Raw genomic sequence first — 21,857 nt, 5'->3', positions numbered from 1 at the left:
AAGGGTGTAAACTAACTTTGACAGAGACCACTGCATTTTGGCAGAGAGCTACGAAACCTGTTGTTACATGAACATCTCTAATTCTCTAAAGAAAAAGCATAGTTACAGCATAAGGCAGCCTTAGAGAATCCTTAAAGTACAAAGGAAAACAGAAGCTGCTGTAACAGAAATTTGCCAACATAGTCAATCCCAACTGTACCCAAAACAAAAACGGTGAACTTTTAGTGGAAAAAAAAAGATGAGAAAGCTGAAAGCCATGTGGACCGTGACCCACACTGCATGGTCAACAAAAGAGGAGAAAAGTCTAAATCTTGTATTATAGATGTCTTTTTCTTCCACTGTGTTCATAAGCATACCAAGAATCTCCAATATTTCAGAATATAAAAATGATTTGGTGCTTCTTTTTCTTCCTGGATACTAGAAAATTGATCTCATCACATATGCTATTCATTCAAACACCACAAAAGAAATAAGAAAAAACATACACAGAACGACATCTTCCTCCTTGATGGAGAGACTTCACTTTCCATTGTTTCTTGATGTTGCAACAAAATTTTAAGTTGATTAACTAGGAAAAGATAAAAAACATTATAACCAAAAATATTTACTTTTTTCACTGAAATTAGTATAATTTCTAACAATTTTTAAACTATTTGTTTTCAGAGTAATCTTACCTGCGTGACTGTGCTGCAGTTCCTGCCAGGCTGCATTCCCACTGTCATCATTGCCCCTGCCCACATCATCACTGCCCTTGTCCACAGAGGACTGGTCAAATCCAACTTCACCCTCACCCTCTGCAAACTGTCTTTCCTCCAAGGCATATTTCAGTTGATGGATGCTTTCACTAGCACGGTCTGAAAAAAATAAAGTCACATCATTAGCCATAACAAACAACCTAAAAGAAAGTATTTACTGACTGATATTTTAAATTTGCAAAAAAATGGGAGAACTAAAAGCATTCAGCATCTGTCTAGCTTGACTACTTGACCAAAACTCAGCCACTGGAAGCAATTATCTAATGCAAGCAACCAAAACAACCACTATATATCACAATTTGCAGAAGAAATATTTATTGCATTTTCAAAGAAGAAGCTATAAATAGCATCTTAGCCTGTCAACACATTAGAACTCTACAGCAGCACAAGTAATAATATACCTGACCCTAAAAAAATTTCCTAGCATATGCAGCTTCGATACTTTTCCAGGAACCTAAAGTTCATGCTATATTTCATACAATGTGCAGGATTGGGCACCGAGAGCAATATTTTTGAATTCTAATGATGCCACCACACATGATAAAGCAATGTATAGCAAAACAAAAAAAATATCCAAGTAAATGAAGTAAAAGCTCAGCAAACTCAGCCAACATAAAACAGTGATTAAATAAAGACCAATGACTTCAGAACACACGTGAAAGATAAATAACAGCACTGATCATTCTAGAAAAACAGAACAAGAAACACTCTTTCCAGATAAATACAAGTATTTTTATGAACGCTTTCAAGAATTGACTTCCTTGAGGGTGATACAGTAATGGTCTTTTCTCATTTTCAATACATTTTTTTCTGATATTCCTTTTTAAAAGCTTTTTATTTGATTCAGCTGACTTCATAAAAATCAAAAACTTTCCAGTCATAAATGCCGTGTCACTCTGATATAGCTGAACATTTCCGATATGCCAGAAAAGAAACTTGAGAGATTTGCAGCTGAGAGATTGCAGCTGGATTGGGAATCAGAAAATACGGGCATGGTTTTAGATAATGATACTTTTAGTTCACACCGTAGGACCTCAGTCAACTTATTACTTCTTTCTTTCAACAAAGGGAGATGAATATTTGACTTCTCTTCCCTTTAAGCAATGTATATACCAACTAGAAAAGGCAGAGTAGTAATCTACACAGTATGGTTTTATACAATGTTCAACAAAGCAGGATCTCTAGGTTCTACTGTAATACCAAGTGAATCAAGAAAATGGCCCGTACATCAGTCACAGAGTGTACATGCTCGGTGAGACAGTCCACCACCACAATTCACAGCCACTTTATCAGGAATATAAGACGACGTGTTTCTTTTATGTTTCTCCAAATAATGCCACAGTGATTTGTGCCTACCAGTCAAAACTATCCTGAATCAGGAAGTTTCAGTAGTAGTTAACAGTTATTAATAATTTAAAACAAAACAAAAAACCTCGCACTTTCAAAACCTTACTTGACTTTCAGAAACATAAAATTATATCTATTTTCTTCATTTAACCCTGAAATCTTTGAAAGGCTATTCTCCCCTAGGACTGCTGCATATGAAACATTTAGATATAACCGCTCACAGAGCAGGAATTTCACTTTTCTGAGACAAAGCTTGTAAGGTAGCATCTTTTATTGAAGCAACTGCTACAACTAGAAAAATGGCAAGCTTTCCAGCAAATGTGTCCATCATCATTTATTTTTACATGGCTGTAATATTTATGCATCATGTCCATTTACATAACTAACTGAAAGTATTTTTTTCTCATAGGCAAGATCAGCTTAAAAAAATAATCACAGTTAGGCATTTGCTAGGTAGAATTCAGAAGACATGCCTCAGAGTATAATATATGCTGCTGGTTACAAATGTTAATAGCTCCTTTTTTCCAAATGGAAAGGTGAATAGCAGTTCAAGCCAGAGAACAAAAGCTAGATATGTATTTCTGCCTTCACTTTATCTATCTTTTTCAAGGTCACATCATCTTGACTGAAGTTGTGAAATCGATTTTTTTCCCCACTGTAATGGTTTTCACAGTCCTTTTCAGACTACTTCTCTGTTTGGTTGTAACCTACTAACAGCTTATAAAATTTAAATACCCCCCCAAACCCCATTATATTTAAGAACATGGTTCTCAGTCCAGAATGCTAGCCATCACTCACTTTTTTAGCAATGCTAGTTTTTAATAAAAACCTGACCCATTTCTGACCTATTAATTTTCTCTCAGCAGTTATTTTTAAAGCCCAGTCATCTTCTGACTTGCTTTTAATTTTCAGGTACTCCATCCTTTAATGAAGTTAATGTAAAAGAAGACATAAAAAGCACACTTTAAATAGTCATAATTTATTACAACAAACCCAAATACAATTCACAAGGCAATGACTCAAAAAAAAGAGGGATTTAGGTCAAATATTTCTCTACTGGAATGCTTAAGCTATTCATCCATTCTTGAGCATTCCAGGATGCTATGAGGGTGGGACAGCTAACTGAGAAATGGTAGAAGTATCTCACTGATACAATGGCTTAAATATTTAGCAAACTATGTTGCAACTAGTTGTTGCCAAGAAGCGTTCAGGGTCAGTTAAGTTATTATGTGGTGTGTCATCTGATAGCTATAAAATTTCTTCATTTCCCCCTTCACTGTAGACCTCTGTCAGAGCACCCCAGAGTATCAACATTTGCTCCATAGCCAGTGAAGAACAACAAACCAAAACCAACCAAAACCAAACAAGCTCGTATACAGTTTTTCCCGGAACTTGTCTTTGTTCACAGTATTACAGCTTCTGACTCCCAGCTACTACTTTATGCTCAAAGTTAACATAGATCTTCTTATGCTACGTCCTCTTCTTCCATAAATATACTGGGCAGTAGTAGTGAAACACATTAAAATCATTATCAAGGGCACACTAATACCTACTTTTCTTGACTTTCCTGCCTGTGGAATAATGTCACAACATTTTTGAAAGCTACATCACATATTTGCCAAAATTTCTTAAAAGATGGCTGATTTCCAAATTACAAAGTTGCTGCCATAAGCAAGACACTCACCACTGGGAAACTGAGAGTTAGGAGTTTCCAATGGTCTGTCTTTACATTCACCAGACACCAAAGAGCATTAGGATAAAAGAAGATGCATTACTGAGTGAAAAGATTACATTTGTAGTTTCTGCCAATGTAAAAAATATTCTTTTTAAATATGAAAGCAGCAGAAAGAACCTCTGCGGATGCAAACTACCAGACACCAAAGAATCTTTGCTTAAAGACAACATGATAATTTTGTAATTAATTTAGTAGACATTAACTTTTAAGTGCTTACACATTCAACCTAACTTTTTCAGTTAGGCAATTCCTGTAATAGTACATTTTATAGAAACAGGATCTCAGTACAAAACATACTGCAGAAGACTGCTCACATGCAGTACTGTGATTTGCATATCTAAAATTCAATCAGCATTTTTCTTTTCTACATCTTAACAAGACTCTATGGATAAAATCTGAACATATATTTCTGTTGTATGATAAAACTTCACTGATGTGTTATTTCCTATAGGAACAGCTGTGGATGTAAATGAAATTGGACTGGATTAAAATAATTTTTATTTACTTATTATAATTTTTATTTATTATAAAGCTCTTTGGTTTTCAGTGTTTAAAGGATCTGAGATGATTATGAAAAATGGTAAGCTAGCAACAAAATCTGATGGATCAAACCAGACACAGCAAAAAGAAGATGCAACTACTCCACAAAAATGCTGTCGAGTTGTCAACTATGGTGTATAAATCACAGGCAGTACTTGCCACAAGGGACAGGCAGATAACTTATCTAACGCCTTAGCAATGACATAGCTGACCAAATACCTAATAGAAAGAAATACATTACTGCTTATTATTTCAGAGACAGGAGCAACCAGCAATCCTAACCTGGAATCAGGACCACACCATTCTAGGTACAAAGATTCATCCAAATGTGAATGCAACTTTGGACTACATTAAGTTCAGTTAAGCATAATGCTTTAGGCAAAACCAGTATGTCCCTGACTGAAACATTAATTAATGTTGAAAAAGCACATACCATATATTCTACATGCTTAATAAAGCTACTCCTCTGTCCTGAAAGAAGCATTGATAACTTTGGTTATTTTCTGTACTCATTGTAACTACAAAATCTAAGTATTACTCTCTGAAAATATAGTATAGGTATCCTTTTTCCAGAGGAGTATCTTTGTATAAAAATAATTAGTAGAAGGTTTTTTCATATGGGAATGTCAGACTACTGCTGAACAACAACATATTTTTTTTACATTAGAGACAAATTACCGATCCATTCAACTTGTTGGAAAAAAAAAAAAAAAAGGCTAAAGTCAGGACTCTCTGAAGTAAAATAAAACATGGAAGAGGTAGCTATATTTCCAAAATAGTGATCAGCTTTGGGCAAAAAAAAATTAAAGTAAAAAAAGAAAAATCATTGTAAGAGTAATTTGCCACTGAACTGAAAACAGAAAAAAAAAAGAGAGAAGGCATTGAACCATGTTTGCATTGCCTAAACAAAAGATGTTTTTTCAGACACTGTCCAAGACTGTCTATAAAGAGCACTCCTTTAAATGAAAGTACCAAAGCCACCTCGTTCATGAACTCAGAAATGCCATAGAAAATACTCTGGGAGCTAATGGAGAGCTTAGCAAAGCAACCAACCATCCAGAACAACAGAACTGCCTGAAAGACATGGAAAATAACTCCAGCTGGTAGAAGTGTTAAGCACCATAAATTGAAAAAAATAAACTACAAATGTATGAAAAAGTTGCCCTAAGTCTGTAATCTAAAGTTAACGGCGCAGTTCTAATAATGCTTATAGGAAGATGACTAGAAGTTACTGACTATAAATCCAACAAACAGGTCATTTTCTGATATCCCATGGTTCCCAATCAGAAAACAGCCCTAGAAAGTTAGAGAAGAAGGAATTACACTGATTCTTTACGTCTTAAAAAAAAACCCAAACAAAAAAACCTGTAGAATTTATGTAAAACAATACCTGACAAAACAGAAAATTAGACCAGTTAGTGAAAACAGAAAGATGATGCCTATTTAAAGAAAATTTTACAGTCCAAAAGCATATAAATTTTTACTTTGTTTCTATTGACACTTAGAAATCTAAAATAGTACATCACATACCTCTTCTGGGGTAGCACTGTGTTTTGCACACTCTTGGAATTTACTTTACTTACCATTCTGATGTGTCAAACACAGGTATGCTACCATGCTACTAACATACTACATAGCAGCTTTGAGACTGAAAGTATCAAATTATGATCTTTAAGAAGAAACTGTTCCCTAGAGCTGCAGCATTCATCATCATGAGTTCCTAAACCAGCCCTTTCTGCAGAGCATGAAGGACATGCCTAAGGTCTAGAGACCCTCACATGTAAGAAACTCCAAGCATTTCCCTGTTCTTTCTGAGAGCTTCACCACCCTTAAATGAACATTATGTGCTCTGTTTAGCAGAACACTTAGAAACAATAAAATAAATAAAAAAGCCTAACCCAAAAAATTTACCATTATAGATTATCATTTACAATTTAATTCTTAGCTGCTTCAGTGTCACAGCTAACCTGGCGAGCTGGTAACTGGGCCATATACTTATTTTTCCTAGAACAGCTTTGACTTCACATCTCTCCTACTTTATTTTTAGAGTCACATAAAGCAGCCACAAAACGAAACTTTATTTGTAGAAGTCTTATATTTTCATCTGTTCCTCTTATAGCTTGCATTCTCTGAAATTACACAGGACACTGCACCTGGTAATGCAGTGGAATACAGAATGCAATTTCCACATTTTCTTAGGGTAGATTTACAAGATGCCTGTGTTAGGCACTGTACCTAAAAAGGGTGGTTTCCCCCTCCTTTGCTCCTCCTCTTATACTGACTCTGGCCCAAAAGTGAGCCACTGCTGTTTACTAAACTGGCAGAAAACTCAACATAATAAAAATAAGCTAACAGTTCATTGCCTAAAATGAAAAGGCAGGTCCAACCACTGAGCTATCACAGAAGGAGAACATGAATTTATAAAATGTTTCAGGAACAGCGTAGCCCCTTCCCAGATCTGCATAAAAGCAAGCAAACAAGTCTGAAAAAATATTCTTCGTAAAAGATAATCACAAGCACTCTAAAAATAAACTTATTGTGAAATATACCAAACTTTCAACATATTGGCTGAGCTTGTACTTATGCCTACACTAGTACACTAGAAATGAACAAAACCCCTTAAAGTGTGGCCTTTCTAAACAAAGCTATGCCTCTGTGGGTGACAACAGCACCTTGAAGCAGAAATGTATCACCAATAGAAGATTTATTTATTATAAAAATCATATGTGTTCAACTACAATTTTAAAATCCTAATTTATCACTCCTCCTTTGTCAGTAAAAGTCATAGCAGAAGCCCTTTGCCCCCATGAAAGTCCAAATCCAGTACAGAAAAATTATCTAGTGGTTTTCCATACTCACCCCAGAAAAAGTAAACATTATAAAGTACTAAGACTACCGGTGTCTATTGCATAGCAATTAATAGGATTTTATTCATTGTTTTTACATATTGCAAAAGGAACTCTACGCATATCAAGTGATGCTCTGATATTTGTTATTTTAACTGTTCTACCTGCAAGTGCCAAGCAGCATCAACATGCCCACTTAATCTGCAGGAGAAGTAAATAGAGATGATTCTTCAAGGTGCTATCTTCTGGAACAACAACAAAAAATCCATCCTCACTGCAAAGAGCTGATGCTATTTTGAGAAGGAAATATAAAATACTTGCTAAGAATCAAGTAGTTATTTAAAAATATTTCCATTGTTTTATCTTTTTGCAATGACTTTTTCTATATTGTAACTATGCATTTAATTTGTTAGTGTCGCAACACATGATATGTGAGCACCATGTGGGGTGACAAAACCACAAATTACCGACTCGCTTTCTTGAGAATTTGAACACTTACTTTAATTAGTCAGAGACAGTCTGAAGGCTGGTAAAGCCCCGATGTCATAGCCGAGAGATTAAGGTGCTCTCTGTCAGGCTATATACAATGCTTCTTGGATAAGAAGGCAGGTATGAAAACGGTTTATGACATAGGAAATAATCACTCTCCTAACAGTCAATTCACGCCCCCTTCTTTACCACCTGTCTAGAATTTGATATTTCAACGACAGCTACAACTCTTACACGGACAAAAAGCCCCGTCAAAGCCAAGCTATGATCACACAACTACGTGTGCTAACCGCACCAGCGATCGGGTTTAGGGAGGACCAGAAGCAACTTCACTCTCGCCGCCAACTGCAGGAAGAGCGGGGCGGGCCCCGCTGCCTCAGCCCGGCCGCCCCGGAGAGCGGCGGGAGAGCCCGGCCCCCGCGGCCCCCGGCTCCCCGCAACAGCGCACGTGGACGCCGAAACGCTCCCCGCCCGCAGGCGCTCAGCGGGGTAGGGGACAGTCGGCCACGGCGGAGCCCTCCAGCAGAACCGGGCAGCGGCTGAGGAGAGAGCGGCCGGCGGGAGAAGCAGCCCGCCCTCACCCCGCACCACTCTGCCGCGGCGGTGCCCGCTCACCTCGGAGGCGCCTCTGGTACCGCTCCAGGGACTCTTCCAGGGCAGGCTCCCCGCGGGGCGCCCGCATGAGGACGCCGCCGGCTGCCGGGTGGGTGACAGTAGTTCGACCCGCTCTGCCTTCCCGCGCTCCGCAACCGCCGCAGGCTCCTGGAAGAACCACAACTCCCACAATGCGTGCGGGGACCCCCTCCGGCTCCGCAGCGTCGGCCGTTGCTACCCGCTACCGGCCTCCCCTCCACCACAGCTGAGCGTGGCGACGCTCGGGACCCGCCACGCCCGCCAGCTACACGGCGGGCGGGAACGCGGCCAGAAAAACTACAGGTCCCAGCATGCAGCGCGCCGCCCTGTGCGCCTTGGGAGGTGGAGTCCCCGCTGGCGGCACATCTCCCACGCCTGGCGGCGGGAAGAGAATGGTGGTAGCCCCTTCTTTCCCCTTTGTTGTGGGTTGCGACTGCATTCGCGCCTGCGCACAGTACAGCTCTTCCGCCTACGTCCTCGGGCCCGCAGTGGCCGGGTGTAGCGCAGGTCCAGTCATGGCTGAGGGGGATAGGAGTGGGAAGCGGTGTTTACCTCCCGCCATCGCGTGCTCTCGCGCATGCGCAGGGGGCGCCCAGTGGTGGGAGCGGAGAAAGCTATTGTCTGAAGCCGGCGCAGGCGCAGCTCGGTCCCTCCGCCGCTCGGCCCTTGACGCCTGCGCACTGCTCTCCCCCGCCCCCCCCGTATTGTGTGAGCTCGGGCGGCGCCTGCGCAGTGTCTTGCCCCACTCTGTCCGTTAGCCGCTATGTGCAGGGAATAACGTTGGAGCCGTTGCCACAGGGACACCGACCGGAGCGCCCCGCCCCCGCCCCGCGGGGATGCCGGCTCAGTGAGCACCGGCGGCACCACCACTAGGGACGGCCCCTCCCTGGCGCGGCGAGCCTCCTCGAAGGGGTGAGTGAGGATGCTGCCGCCCTGGCCGTGGGTCGGGCGGGAGTCGTGACGGCGAGAGGGGCCGGGGTCGCGCCGTTTGTCCGCCCCACCATTCGCCCGGTGCCTATTGTATCAGGTAGCCTTCGCCTGCCGGACCCCGGCGTCGTGCGGCGGGGGCTGCGCCCGGCGGAGGGCACGGTAGCGCGGTCTGGACACAGCTCGCTCCCCCTCCCCCGTCCCCGCTGGGTCCGTAGGCTGCTCCGCGCCCCCGCCTTCCTTCCCCCTCGTAAACGCGGCGGGGCTGGTGGCGGGGGGTTGCCGCCGCCCGAGGGGCATTGGCACTGACTGGATGCGAACGACACTGCCAGATCCCGCTGCCCGCATCTCCCTGCCCCTTTCCGCCCCGCCGCCCGATGGGCGTCCGGCCGGGGACGACGCCGCCGGCACGCCCACCCCCGGCCGCCCGCAGCGCGGGCACCGGGGCTTCGCAGCCTGCCTTTCCCTCCCGCAGGCAGATTTCCGTGACTCGAGCAGGCGTTTCCAGAGGTGGAATTTAAATTTTTTTTTTTTTTGGTTGCCCTCTTTTTCACAAACTGCCCCGGGGCTGGAGGTGGCGTATTTCTCCAGATTTAAAAATCACTGGTGCCGTTCGCTTGAGATGCGGTTCCCCCCGTCCCCTTAAAATAACGTCTTCTGAGAAGGATGATGGAGAAAATCAGTTGGGTTTGCCTTTTCTCTTATTGCGTATTTTCATTCCATGAATATGCGTGTCTTTTGCATTCAAAAATACTCTCCTGAAGACGCGATGTTTGTTGGTTTTTTTTTTTTTTTGAGGCTCTTCCCGGGAAACCAAACAAACACAAAATAACCTTTTTTGTTCCCGGTGGAGAGAGACAGCGCCGGGCCCACTTTGTCTTTCTGGCGTGGAAACGAACGGGTTACTGAGCTAACAAAAACCCGATGGCGGTTTTCGAGCAGAAAAGCGTGTTGCAGCAGAGGAAGCTGGCGGCGGGGCGGGCGGCGGAGCCCTCCTCCGCCCTCAGCTCCTGCGCGCGCCGCCGGCTGCAGGCGGCAGGGGAGGGGAGGCGAGGCTAGGGAGGGGGCGCGCGCGCTCTCTCCTCAGACTGGCTTCCCGGTGCATCCCGTGCGTCTCCCGCGAGCCGGCGACGGTTGGGCGAAGCGCGCGCGCGATGACCGTTGAGTGCAGTAGGTTGTGGGTACCAGCCCCGGGGGAGCCCACTGGCGACAGGAGTGGGGATGGTGTGCGCCGGTTGCCAGCCTTTTGGGCGTTATTTTAGGCATTTTTGAGATGAGCTGACAAGTAGTCCATCTGTTCTTACGGCTTTATGGAAAAAATGAGATGTTGATGCTATGCTGATGAGTTGAAGATACATAAGAATTGCGTTCTTATGACAAGAGATTACAGATAGCATCCACTGATCTGCACTTTGAAGAAATTATTTTCTTCCCAGTGAAAGCAAAGCTACTCATAAAATATTCAACTACTTTGAAAGAATAAAGCCTGTTCTAGCACTGTGATGATCATATTTTCTCCTTTGGAATGCCATTCAAGACATTGTGACAGGGTTTGCCTGTGTAAAATGATATGTGGGACAGGATAGTTTTTGTAAACTCAACTAAGACATGAGTAAATATGCTGTGATTTCCTATGATTAATTTCCTCTGGGAATTACTTTAAGTCCAGATGCAGAGAAGTCTGTCTTACTGGAACTGAACTCTGTGAGTATGGAAGCTCCTCAACTTTAAATTCTATTTAACAGGGAAAATAAGTTAAACGTAAATACCAGAAAGACTCTCCCCTCACTCTTTGATTATTAATTTTTTAAACACTCTGTCACTTTCATGTAAATGTTTTGTTGTTGCAGTGGATTTTTTTTGCCTGAAGGAGGTCGGGAAAGCTGGCTGAATAGGTTAATGTAGCTGAGGAATTTTGTCAATATTTCAAGATCAAAAAGTTATTTGTAATGGATCAGATTAAAAAAATAAAATGTTTTTAAGAGAAACATTTTGACATGAAAGTCGTGACCAAACTTACTTTATCATGGTACAGCATTTTTTTTTCTGACAGGTGACTACTTCCTATATCTGTTCTAACTGACTTTTGCAAAGAAGAATGGGTTCTTGCTTCATCAGCTGTAACAGGCTTGGCAGACAGAATTTTTAAACAATTCTGTTGATAACATTCATAACCAGGTTCTTTTCTGGCTTGTAAGTGAACTGGAAAAGTCTATGTTCACTCATAGATGGGAACTAGGGAGCTTCCTTGAGTGACTGGAATGAAACCCGAGGCATGAGTAGGTGCAGGAATTGAAGTACCATTTCCAGTTCTTGAAGGAAAAAGGTCTTTAAAGTATATTGATAACATAATATTTTCCCGAGTCTCCTAAACTGACAATTTCCATGTCAGCACTACATTTCTTAGCTTTGCAGGCAGAATGGAACTGAGGTAAGACAGATACTTTAGCTAGAAAGCCAAGAAAATCTGTGAAATTCTGGTTTTCCTTTAGAAAATTTTGAACAGAGGAGTCGGGCATTGAATCCGTGGGGATAGCAGAATTTACTTGCAGAAGTTTTCATATCTGCTTCTAGCACTTGTGAGGTTGTAAAAGGACGCAATGGCATGCACTTTCCCCTCTTTGAAGAACATGCTACATAATGTAGTAAAAATTGATATGGTTGTGACCAGGAGACTGTTTGAAATTGGAGAAAATAAAGTTCTTTGTTACTGAGGGATGGAGCTTCAAATTTGCTAGCTGGGAGCTAGCATTAGATATGTGTATCTTTGCTAAGATACACATCTTCACTATGCTGAGTGAGCCTGTGGGGGTCTTTCATGGTCTGTGAGGTTTATAATGCTCTTACCGAATGCCTGTGCTGCTTCTGTTATACTATTGATCATTGCACGTCTACGCATTTTCAGTAGACTGGTCTACAGAGACCAGCTTCCTTCAGTCCACAATGCTAATGCTTTCCTGGATCAGAGTCTGTCCAGTGCATTGAATGAGGAAGATGTCCTGGGGAAAAACAGTATCTGGTCATATGACTTAAACTGTAACATAACACATGCAAATGAGGGTGGGAAGAGAGTACAAACTAGACAAAGTTGTTTAAACAAGTATCTTGTCTGTTGTACATACATACATAAAAATATTGAAATAAATTGCAAATACTTGGTTCTCTTGTAGTTTAGCTTCTCCCACTCTACCTCCAAAAAGCTGGGAGGCTGTTTTTATTTTACAGGCGCGCTTTTAGTTAGAATGACCTTTTTAATTTAAATTTTGTTTGATCTTTAAAAAAACCCCGTGTATTTTAAATTAACTTTTTTTTTCAATCATGTACTATGTCAAAAGCAGCTTGTCCTAGAAGTTTAAAATAAAACCCACAAAGATGTTTTAGTAGATCACTAACATAATTTGATTTCAGAGAGGGATACCTGTGTTTGGGAAAGTACTCAATGCTGCATCACTGAAGTTGAAGTGTAGTATGCAGGCTTTTAGATGGTGGATAGGAAGTAAGTCTGGGAGTAGATGGGTGTTAAAGAAACCAACTAGCAGTTCTTACGTCTTGATGCTTCTGCATGGAGTAGTCCCAGTTAGCCACTTTTGGGTTTTGGTACAACATTGCTGTACTGCTCTGTCGCAGTGGCTCTAATACTTTTCTAAGTACATGAGAAGTTGATTCACTTGACTAATGTAGCAGAAAACTATTTCTTTTCTTTTTGTTTTCCTTGAATTTTTTTCCCCTCCTCTCTTGGGTTAACAAATTGAATTGTCTTATTGTGTAGTCAGATGAGTACCAGACCAAGTACACAGAACAGGGACAGTAGTGTCAAGCCTAGAAGGGAATACTTCCTTTTCCAGTGGTAAAGATATATTTGGTCTGCTTAGCTGTCCCATCTGGCTGTGCCCATGCTGCTGTAGACTACTGTGGTCAGAAAGGGGGTGTGTTAAATGTAAATCCAAGAAAACAAAATAATTAAGATACTGGTTTTGTTTTTATTGTCAGCCTTTACTTACTGTCCTTGATATGTAAAATATCCACAGACTAAACATTGAGAACATATCACTGAAAGAAAAAAATGTTTCTCTGCAAAGTAGGTATGAAAAGAGGGAGAAGTGATTCTGCAAAGTGGTGTGGCCTTTGTATAAGGAAAAGCAGGATTTTTGTGCCAGGCTAATATTGGTGTCTTCTCTTTCAAAGAATTTAAGGCTGTAAGTTTTCAAATATTTTCATAGTTTTTTCTTGCCTACTTACTAGTTTTGAAGTGTGTGATTTTTGTGAATTATAGACAAAGTACTATTTGCTATGTGGTTAGAGAAATTGTTTTTATTTATTCAAAACAGAGATATGAAGCATATTTTCTCTCTTCATCCCCTAAATAGAATACTTAGTAAAACATGATAGCTTTTTCCCATGTAAACCTGACATATTTGTCAACTTTGTTTCTCCTCTTTTTCTTCTCTTAGAAATTGTTATTGAAAAATAGACTTTTCCTTAGCTAGGTGCTTTTTAGAGCTCCAACATCATCCACTGGTGGGCTTAGTGAGCTGATTCAGGTCCAACTACTGCAGCTGTCTTGCAGTCTATCTTCTTCAGTTTGTTCTGCTGTGTCTTTTGCAAGGATTGGCGCTTTTGTAATAGCGTCCTCTGTTTACTTGTTTCCATTCTTGTGAATGAAAATATTTTATATTCTGATCTTTTCCATGAAACTAAGAGGGTATCGTCCTTGACAAATAGCTGAATCTTCTACAGTCTGTGTGATGAGCCTTCCAGATCTCATCTCATTTTGTATCTCATTCCAAATGAGTTTCTGGTTCTGTTCATTTTGTTTCTTTCCAGGACGAACTGCAATTATTGAGCTTTTCAGAACAATAATAACAGAAGTGGTGCCCCTCCCTGGCATTTCCAAGATGCTTCTTTGTGCACAGGGTATTTTGTTAGTCTTCAGCTGTGGTATTGCATGAAGAACTTGTAATCAATCCATTAGCTAACCATTATGGTCTGAAAGTAGCAATACACTGAATGCATTAAATCAGATGTACTTATGGCTTTTCCCTCAAAATGACATGCTTAGATAATTTTGTTGATGATCTTTCTATTGAATTGCAAATATTTGGCCATCTATGCATTCTGTTCTGTGTTTAAAACCAAAGCCTTTTCAATTATCTCTTATTTGTCTCCTTGTTGTGGATTACATTTCAAGATTAGGAAGAAGAATGCAGGAAGTTGGAATGTTGTAATACCTTTTCTGTTTTCTCGTGAATATATATTTTTCTTGCTTTCATTAATCTCACCTTCTCTCCCCCCCACCCCACTCCCCCATGACTTAACTGATTATTTAGTCCTGTGGAACTATATCATTGCAGGAACCTTGATGTCAGGAATTACTCTACTCAATTTTATAATTTAATTTGCTAAATAGAAGACATTTAATGGGTAATATTGTAGTTTCACTTAATTTTTTTTTTCCCTTCGGAATTTTCCTAAGAATGTGAGAATGACCATATAGAATGGACTCTTGCTCTGAATCAAACCCAGCGTCTTTTCTCCAAGAATAGCTGTAATGTGGTGCCAAGGCAGAGATAAGAAAGGTGCAAGCGTATATGGTATTTTCTGCTAAGGCATTGCTAGTCTCCATCTATTTTCTGCTTGGAGCTTTTGAGTCAGGTGTAGTTTCTATTAAGGATTATTCCTTCCACTTGATCTGGATTTCTTCAGATATGTACTGAAAAGGCAATTCAGTGAATATGGCCTTTTATGTTTTTCAGACCTTCATTTCTTATATATGTTCAGCTGTGTACCAGCTTAATAATTAAAATCTTGATTTCCTACATATTTTTGTTATTACAAAAATCCACCCCAGGTTGGTGAGGTTAATGAAGATCATACTTCTGCTCATCCATCTCTCCTTTCTTTAAATGATCATGTTTTCTTTTTATTGTACTTGGTTTCCAAAGGGGTTAGTCATGTAATATGAGGATCAAACCCTTCCTGTAAGAACTGCTTGTTGAGGTGATTCACAAGTCAAAAACACAGCTTTAATTTTAGCTTTAAGTTGACTGTGAAACTGGCCATTACAAATCTTTTTTGAATTGTCAGCAGAAATTACACAGGAAGCCATTGAGGAACCACTGAGAAATGAGAACTTTTTTTTGTTTAACTTTTGGATTAGCAGAGAGTTTTGAATAATGATCACAACTGGTTGATATAAGAATTATGGAACCACTACAATATTTTCATGTTACAGATCATATTGCCCTCTGTGGTCATCTTGTGTTTGTTTTACTATTACAGTTTTTGCTGATAAACTTAATAAAAGGTCTTGTTCAAAAACTATTTTTCTTCTAAATGCTGCTGAGTCACCATGCTCTAATAGTCCTCTAAACATCATGCTAATTATTTTATTGGGCTATGCTGGAGATGATTGGGTAGTGCCTTTATTTTGGCAAAGTCTACGCTAACTTGAATCTTTAGCAACCTTAGTGGAATTAATTAGTTATAAGTCTGTCATAATTCATGCTAGTTTGTTAAAATAAATGTTTTTAGTTTTAACTGTTACCATTTGGATCACAAATTCTGTAGCATATTTTTAATTAATCAAGTCTTAATTCATTAGCTTCTAAATATACTTTGTGATCTCTTTGTAGACCAGTTGCATTCCTAAATATTGTAAGGAATCCTGTATGTTACTTTTTCTTTCAGAGTGCTCTTTTGAGAGGTGCAATTGCATGCCCAATACAGTTCTACAGATATATCTTATGTAGCATATCAAGAAGAGGTGCAAATTCATAAAGGTCTGAAACGCCAGTTGAAGAATGGAAGCATATGGCTGTTTTTCATCTGTTGAGAACAGGTTCCTAATTTAGAGAATCGTGTCCACTTGTTTTACGGGCAGCTGCAGAGAGCCTTCTGATGAACATGCTAATTTTTTTAAATTTTTTTTTGATCTTTTTTTCCTTCCTCTTATGTAGATGGCTTTGTTCTTTTCAGTTTTCTTCCTGTTTGGAGAACACAAAAAAAAGTGTTGCTGGTACAGAACTAATATTAGTGAAAAGGAGTAGCTGGATATAGTCAGTGGGTGTATTGAAAAAAAAAAAAAAGCCCAAGCAAAACCAACACAGTGAACAAAACCATTAAAAAAAAAAAAGAAGAATGAGCAATGGAAAAATATATTCACACAAAAAAATGCTAGGCTGAACTTAAGCTTGAATATAGCTTGAGTCAATCACTTGAAAGTCCAGAGTTGTCACAAACTTGAAAAAAAAAAAAAGTTTGGCAATAACAGTATTTGAAACATGGTAGCCATCACAGAAGATGTATTGTTGTTTCTGTTAATCATAGTTTGTCACATGGAATTTATTTTGTGCTGAATCTTCATACCCTGTTTGTTTTGTTGGCTCTTTTTCTCATTCAAAATTTTATTTTTTTTCTTTACTTCCTTGAGCATGAGTAAGTTGTCTGTCAGCCCCAGGTCTTGGTGAAGTCAGTGAATCCTTAGGTACTGCCAATGACTTCTATGTATGACAGGATCTTTTTTTACACAACAGTGCAAGGCCCAATATAATGCTATTGAATTATATTCTTTAGCTTGTTATAAGAATTTATTGCTTGGCATTATCTAATAGTGTCTTTTTCTTTTTTCCTAGAATAAATACTTCTTTCTTCAGTATTTGCAACTTCTAAATCACATACAATTGTCTTGCATACTGCATGTGTATTTTTTCTAGCTTTCTTTAAACAAACACACCCTCTTGCTTTTTGCCGGTTTTTGTGGGCTGATTGCATTTTCCTTAGCATACTGTATTGGCAACTTCAGCTATCAAAGTTAAACATGTTCAGGTGTTGTGTTGCAAAACTGCAAATAGCAACACTCCAGAATCTGGTTTGCCTTGTTCTCTTGCAGGATTATTGTTGCAAGTGTTTCAAAGTGCTGCCTCCTTACTTGCTTTGAGGAGGTCAGAGTTTGTAGCAGAACTAAGAACTAAATTACCCAACAACTTCAGTTCCTGATGTCAAAATCGCATTTCAGTACCTGCAGGTAGTAGAAATGTTTTGACGTTTTCATTCATCATGCCTTAAGCTCTAGTTTGTTGAGAAGCAAGAAGGGTTTTTTCTGCTATAGCTTCTGATACTGTTTTCATGGTCTCTAATTCTGTTTACCTGTACCCTACACAATAACCATTATCAGTTGGTCCAGTTAATATTACCGGGTATTTACTTAAATGTCTGACAGGGTGAACTCATTTTTATGTTGCCTGGGCAGTCTATAGCACATAGTAAAGTCCTTTGTAAAGTGGCAGTAAAAAAAAAAAAAAAAAAAACAAACCCTGAAATATCCGTATCAATACATAACAGTGAACCAGGAAGTCCTGAGTCATTCCTTGCCCAGTTGAGGCAAATTGAAACCTTTGATTTAGTAAAAAAACCAACAAACCAAACATACTGTTATTTTTAGTGCAATTAATAAATTACTTCAAACAGCATGTTGAAAGAAGACTAGATTTAGCAGATTAAGATCCTTGAGTTTCTGTGTTTTGTGGGTCTTTCCCTTGGTGCATTTTCATTCCAACACCAAGAAAAGCATTATGCCTTACTATTTTTATCTATTGTGCTTTTTGGGAGACAACGCCATGGCCTTAAAAAAAATATTCAAAGATGTCTGTGTATTGTTTTATTTGTATAGTTATTTCCATAGGAATTCTTCCTTTTTTTTCTTTTTAATTAATATTCTTATGGTTACTATAGACCTGTCTAAATATAAGAAGTCCTGTGAGGCTTGGGTGGATTTGGTATAATTGACCTGTGTTCTCATAGCAGCCTAAGCAAAACTGGCTGCTAGCTTCTCCTCATCCTGCCCTGTTCTTCCTTTTTCTCCCACCCCTAGCTGCACAGCCTCACTCCTTTTGCTTGGGTGCTAGATTGTGTGTGTTGGTTTCTGGGAACCATTCATTTGTTTGTGGGAGTGGAGAAGAGTACACAAGCTAGTCTGTCACTAGTTGAACCTGCTGAAATAGCTCAGCTCAGCCACTCAGCCACGTGAGTCCTGCAGCCAAGGCAAAGGAGCAGTCTGCGCTTTGTGGCTGGGGCAGGGCAAGAGGGTTGGGATCCTGACAGCGGTGAGACTGGCTTTGTCTGATGTGGAATCACAGCTTCAGTTTAACATTTATGTGATGAAGGTTAAAACTGCTGATTTGCTTGTCATTTGAGTCTTTAACGTTAAGGTTGAAAATAAGTCAATACGGTGAAGTTCTAGCCATGCAAGCAAGAGGTGTACAAAGCATGGATTAGCTTCGTATGTATTTAACTTTCCATAGTAACTCCTACTGTGTGGCACATGCAAGGAACATGAAGCAGTTCACGCAAAGTAGGTTACTTGAGATTTGTTGCAGTGGAAGTGTGGATGCAGGAGCTGCTGATAAGGAAGAGGTGCCACACTATAAATTCACATCCCATACTGCTGTCCAGTAAACTGTTCCTATATTTAGATTTTAAAATTTATTTAAGCTGCCAACTTCTCCATTTCAGCCAGTAAAACTTTGGGTACAGGCTGCTCCAATCTCATTATAAATGCTGAATATAATGTCTACACTGGGATTTTATCACCTTTTCAGATATTAAAAGTGGCAGAAAGATTTGGAAATGTGTTTTCTTTCTCTCTGAACCAAACTTGCAAAAACATTTGAAAAGCACTATGAACTTGAGGAAGAAGTGGGAATAAAAGTCAGTCTTTGGGGCTCTGTTGTTCATAGAGTTTTTCTAACTACTTAGAATTAAAATACATATATGAAAGGATAACTATTTTGTCATGATTATTCAGTATTCTTTACAATTTCAACTGCTTTCTGTCTGCAGAAGATTGCAGATTGGTACTTACTGTATATTCTAGAGCAGCTCTTCCTAACTTTGGAGCTTGACTTTTATGGATGTATTGGCTGACATGGATGGAGCTTTATTGAAACATCTTTTGTTTAATACATTATGGTGCTTGTGTGTTTATACTTGCAATACCATGAGAATGCACTCATTCTGTTAAAAATGCTTGTGTGCCTGGATGGGATGGCCCTCAACGTGCTTATCTTGTGGACCAAGTGCAGGGAACACGTTTCTATTTTCTCTCTCCCTCCCTCCAACTGGTACATGGCACATACATCCAAAGCAAAAGGGGAAGAAAAAGCACTTCTGAATTTTTGGCAACATTGGGAAAGCACTTTGCTTTTGATTCAAAGTAAAACAATCCTATTAAGATAAAATGGAGTGAAAAACATATGCAGGAGAACAAGTAATGTCTGGTTTCCCAGGAAGGTGTCCTGTATCCCAAACTGTGCTGAACCTCAGCATGCGCATGTGCTTGCTCTTGCCTGCTTGGTTGGGAATGAGCAATGTTCTGTGGGGAAAACAACCTGAATGATAAATACCCTACAAAGGCAGAGCACAGAGGAGCCGTGTGAGCGCAGGTCGGCCAGCAGGCTGTGAGGAGCTGGGAACTGTCGAACTTGTAGCGCAGTGTTTCTGCCAGTGGGATGATGGGCTTATTCTTTTGAACTTGTTCTGCTCAGCCCTCTGTTCTCCCAAAACTTTTAGGAGCTTTGTATCTCTGAAATCTCCAGCTCTCTAAAGCTTGCTGTTAGGAGGAACAATGGGCAGAAAAAGAGCTCCACTTCGTCAAGCAACTAAAATGGTTTCAATAAGAGCTTTAATTACCAACTGTGTGGCAGAAGGAGAATACAGTTAAAAAATGTAAATAATTCGTTAAAAAAAAAAAATGTGCTCTTGCTTGAAATAAAAATACGTCTTTTAAAAAATATGTCTGGGGAAATAAAATGAAGGCTACAACTGGGCTATTTTGAATTAAGCAAGAGATAATATTAGTCCAGTATGTGACAAATATACTAAGTAAATACCATATTTTCAGTAGGAAATATACAAGAAATAAAGTCCAGGAAGAGCCAAATCAAAATAAACAAACATAGAAATGCAGCACTAATTTAGTCTAAGATGTTAGGTATTATCAGAAGTGTTGCTCAGTGGGTACCAATAGTGATAATAGCTTCTACACCATGGAAACGTAATTTAAAGGACAGAGGATGTGAATTGTTCCAGCCTTTAAAAAGGGAACCGATGATGATCTGTCTTAATCAACTTCTTATGCTTTTGTCCACATTTAGTTCCATGTTAAGGTGATTTTAAATATTTTTGGTAAACCAGAAGACTATTTCTTTATTGCAGCAGCGTGGTCAGTGTGGCTTAATGTGCCTTTTACTTTTTATGCAGCTGAGTGTAACTAAGTTCCTAGTCAGATCATTTTGCTGGAGACATAAAATGAGTAACTTTTGTAGTAACTGTGGGTAGTTTTTAAAAAAATGAAAACCAAAACCCCAAACATGTTCACTAAAGTGCTAATGAAAGGGATGACTCAATCCCTTTTTGTGGATGGGCTTATAGTACCACTTCCTCTTGTTTGGTTCCGTGCCTGGAGCAGTGTGTGTGGAGTTCAGAGATCTTCCCATTTAGCCTTCCCTTTCACATCTCTTCCTTTTTTTTTTTTTTTTTTTTTTAAGGCAACAAAATTATTGAACTCACAAAGAAAAATGTGTATAGGTTTCCTTCCTTAAAAGTACTTGAATCCCAGATTTCTCTCTATTGAAAGACAGACTCACATTCAATCAATAGCTTTTTAAAATATTTATAGTATGATTCTAGTAAAAATATTTTCCAGTGGTCTCCAAATGTTCCAAAGTTAATCAGATTTTCATTGTAGTATTCTGCAGAACATATGCTAATGTTGCACCAAATCAAGTTTAAATCAATTATCATCAGTCATTTTTAAACCAGCTTATAAAGGAAAATATTCTACTTACATATCAGTCAGAGCTTCTGATCATGATTTAGTTGAGGGGTTGTAATATACCGGCTCAAACAAAATCTTGCATAAAGATGTCAAGCTGCATACTCACTGTATGTGTTAATTCTAAAAGTTTACAGTCACAATTTCACATGCAAGAAATAGAATTAAGATTTACCATGCTGGTAGCTATATTCCTGTTTGTTGGCTGCATACGAGAAAGGAGTGAGTAGGCACCGCAAGCAAATGTGGAATAGCTTCTCTCTAGGGAAGCCATTTGCTAGGTACTAATTATAGACTGGTTTAAAATCTTTGGAATAAGTAATATTTTTCATTAAAACCATGGGTATTCTTGTTGTTTGTGCAAATGTCTTAACCTGCTTTGTGTCTTGCTAAATTATTGATACTGCCTTTTTGGCAGGAGTTTTCACGTGATCATACATTGAGAAAGTGTGTTGTATTTGTTACCTTTCAGTTTCATTTCATGGGAAGGAGAGAGATGGGAAACATACAGTCATGAAAGAAATGCTAGTCTCCAAACTGCAAGTCTAGGTTTCTCTTGAATGATTTGGCATGTGATTAAAGAACTGAACAAATAATTAAAATATAAGGACTTTTAAGCCTTGTTCTACTCTATTTTGACATGAATCTCCAGGAAGAGGATTTCCCATCGGGAAAAGATCTTAAAAATCAAGTCCCATGTTATTGTCTGAAATTGGAAAATGTTAAACGTGAAGAAAACAGCTCTTTACATCACA

General features: G+C 39.6%; 2 protein-coding genes across 13 annotated transcripts in view; one reads left to right on the top strand and one right to left on the bottom strand.

Moving 5' to 3' along the window:
* Positions 1-8,819, bottom strand: part of SDCCAG8 (SHH signaling and ciliogenesis regulator SDCCAG8) — a 111,225-nt gene extending 102,406 nt beyond the window's left edge. For 3 of the 4 annotated variants that reach the window (XM_054819197.1, XM_054819196.1, XM_054819195.1), the window contains exons 1-3: positions 8,328-8,819; positions 675-854; positions 486-568 (exon numbers count right to left, since the gene is read on the bottom strand). In XM_054819197.1, coding sequence (XP_054675172.1) covers positions 486-568; positions 675-854; positions 8,328-8,394 — 330 coding nt within the window. In that variant the 5' untranslated portion in view covers positions 8,395-8,819. The remainder of the gene's footprint in view (positions 1-485; positions 569-674; positions 855-8,327) is intronic. The other variant, XM_054819194.1, reaches the window with a different exon arrangement.
* A 255-nt stretch (positions 8,820-9,074) lies between these two features.
* CEP170 (centrosomal protein 170) overlaps positions 9,075-21,857 on the top strand; it is a 99,156-nt gene continuing 86,373 nt past the window's right edge. For 7 of the 9 annotated variants that reach the window (XM_054821073.1, XM_054821072.1, XM_054821071.1 and 4 more), the window contains exon 1: positions 9,075-9,257. The gene's annotated coding sequence lies outside the window, so the exon portion shown is untranslated. The other 2 variants (XM_054821065.1, XM_054821066.1) reach the window with 2 other exon arrangements.

Source organism: Grus americana, chromosome 3, assembly GCF_028858705.1.
Source record: "Grus americana isolate bGruAme1 chromosome 3, bGruAme1.mat, whole genome shotgun sequence".
NCBI lineage: Eukaryota > Metazoa > Chordata > Aves > Gruiformes > Gruidae > Grus > Grus americana.
This window is presented reverse-complemented; position numbering and strand designations above follow the sequence as displayed.